The following is a 2,500-nucleotide window of genomic DNA, read 5'->3' as shown; positions in this document are numbered from 1 at the left end:
GATGAGGACCTAGAAATATGTAAATAAATGGATTACAAAATACGTCGCAAATGTCTCACCAGTCTGAACATTCTTATATTTTTTTTCTAGTCATGTTGAATATAAGCTAGAGAGAGCAAGTTCTACCTTGGTGTTCATGATTGTAGTTTCAGGTTGAACTGACTACCGATCCTCTATTTGCTGACCATTATATACCCGGGGAAGTGCGGCCATGACCTTGAGGAACCACAAAATAGGACCAACTTTTTATATGGTTGTTGTAAGAGCAGCCACATTCGTGGATATGGATTGCGAAAGTAAACTACTTCTTTTGATACTTCATTGTTGTCAACAATTGGAAGCTGGAAACTTTCTATTGTTAATGGGTCTGTATGAGTGTGCGAGTGCTTAATTATGTCTTTGGATTTGTGCATAAGTGGCTAGCAGAGAAACGTGCGCGTTTGTGTGTGTGTGTGAGTGTGTGTGTGTGTGTGTGTGTGTGTGTGTGTGTGTGTGTGTGTGTGTGTGTGTGTGTGTGTGTGTGTGTGTGTGAGCGTGTCGGAGCATTTACATACGTGAGTGGTTATTTGAATATAAGTTTTAAAATAATGTTAATGTTAAGTGATGATTATATATATATATATATATATATATATATATATATATATATATATATATATTTATATATATATACCTATCGGACAAGATGAAAATTTAACAATAGTGATAACAATGCTGAGAATGTTAATAAGGATATTTTTTCATTATTATTAATGTTGTTATTATTGTTGTTCTTGAAATTACGATGATGTTAATTGTGATAATAACAAGAATATGAATATTAGTAATGGCACAAAAATAATAATTGTGATAATAATAAAAATAGCGGTGACAGTTATTATTACTATTAAAATTTATATTTTCATTATTTTCATTATTATTCTTATCATTATTACTATTATCATTATCATTGTCAAAAATGTTAGCACGCTAATTATTATTGTTCATATCATCATAATACTAATGCTTATTATTACCATAATCATTATTATTATTATTATTCGTACTGTCATTTTATTATATATAATTTATCAACAATATCAATAATAAAAATAATAATTGAATAAATGTAATTACAATAATAATGATGTAAATTCTTATGATTCAAGTAATATTACAAATAATATTATTATTGATCGTAACAGTAGTAAAGGAAAAACTATAATGATGAAAACGAAAATATTAGTAATAATAAAAAGGATAATTATAGTCATAAGATAAGTATGATGATAATAATAACAGAAAAGTAAAAATTATAAGAAAAGAACAATAGTAGCATTAATGATAACAATAATGATAAATAATGAAAATAATCAAAAATTTTAATGATAATCAAGATAATGGTGATGATAATACTCATTATCATATAATATTAATAATATCAGTAACCGTAATAATATTGATGATAATTATAATGATAAATGATATTGAATATAACAATAATACATAATATTGGTAATAATATTAATACAACTAATAATAATATATGAATGATAACAATTATATTAAAAATGATAACGGCAATAATCAAAGCAATTATCATTATTTTCAACATTTTTATTATAATTATTCTTATCATTATCTTTTTAATTGTTTTTATCATCGTTATCATCATTATCATTTTAATGATAATAATAATCTATATAATAACAATAACAATAATGAGAAAATATTAAAATCATTAAAAGAAAAATAATAACAACAACAATAATAATAATAGTAACAATAATGGCAATAATAATGATGATGATAGTAATAATGGTAATAAATAATGTTAGTAATAATAATGGCAATAACAACAACCTTAATACTAATTACTAAAATTACATTAATATTTATGTTTATGATAAGGATAATAATAATGATAATAATAAAGAAAATGGAAGAATAATAATTTTCATATGAATAATGATAATTATAATAACAATAATGATAATGACATCAATAATAATAATAATAATAATAATAATAATAATAATAATAATAATAATAATAATAATAATAATAATAATAGTAATAATAATAATAATAATAATAATAATAATAATAATAATAATAATAATAATAATAATAATAGTAATAATAATAATAATAATAATAATAATAATAATAATAATAATAATAATAATAATAATAATAATGATAATAATAATGACAATAGCTACGACCATTATAAAAAAATCATAATAATAACACTTATTTTTCTAATGATGATGACAATATTGATACATCATTATTATCATTTTTTAAATTATCATCAGTCTCCATTCCTATTATCAATATAGTCATCATTATCATTATCGTTATCGTTGTTAATATCACTATCATTATAGTTGTTATCATAATTATAAGCATCATCATTATGACTGCTATGATTACCACTTTCATTATTATTATTATATTTCTTGTTATCATCGTTGTTATTATATTTCTTGTTATCATTATTATTATTATATTTCTT

At 21.6% G+C, this 2,500-nt stretch overlaps 1 protein-coding gene across 1 annotated transcript in view; it reads right to left on the bottom strand.

Annotated features, from left to right (window-relative positions):
- The window catches only part of LOC113809528 (cuticle protein 8-like), an 856-nt gene extending 672 nt beyond the window's left edge, over positions 1-184 (bottom strand). The window contains exons 1-2 of the mRNA XM_027361163.2: positions 127-184; positions 1-9 (exon numbers count right to left, since the gene is read on the bottom strand). The exon at positions 1-9 is cut by the window's left edge and continues 66 nt beyond it. Of these exons, the coding sequence (XP_027216964.2) occupies positions 1-9; positions 127-138 (21 nt within the window). The 5' untranslated portion in view covers positions 139-184. The remainder of the gene's footprint in view (positions 10-126) is intronic.
- Positions 185-2,500: the final 2,316 nt, after the last annotated feature.

The sequence above is a fragment of the Penaeus vannamei genome, chromosome 39 (genome assembly GCF_042767895.1).
Source record: "Penaeus vannamei isolate JL-2024 chromosome 39, ASM4276789v1, whole genome shotgun sequence".
NCBI lineage: Eukaryota > Metazoa > Arthropoda > Malacostraca > Decapoda > Penaeidae > Penaeus > Penaeus vannamei.
Note: the sequence above shows the minus strand (reverse complement) of the source record. Positions and strands in the feature narration are given on the sequence as shown.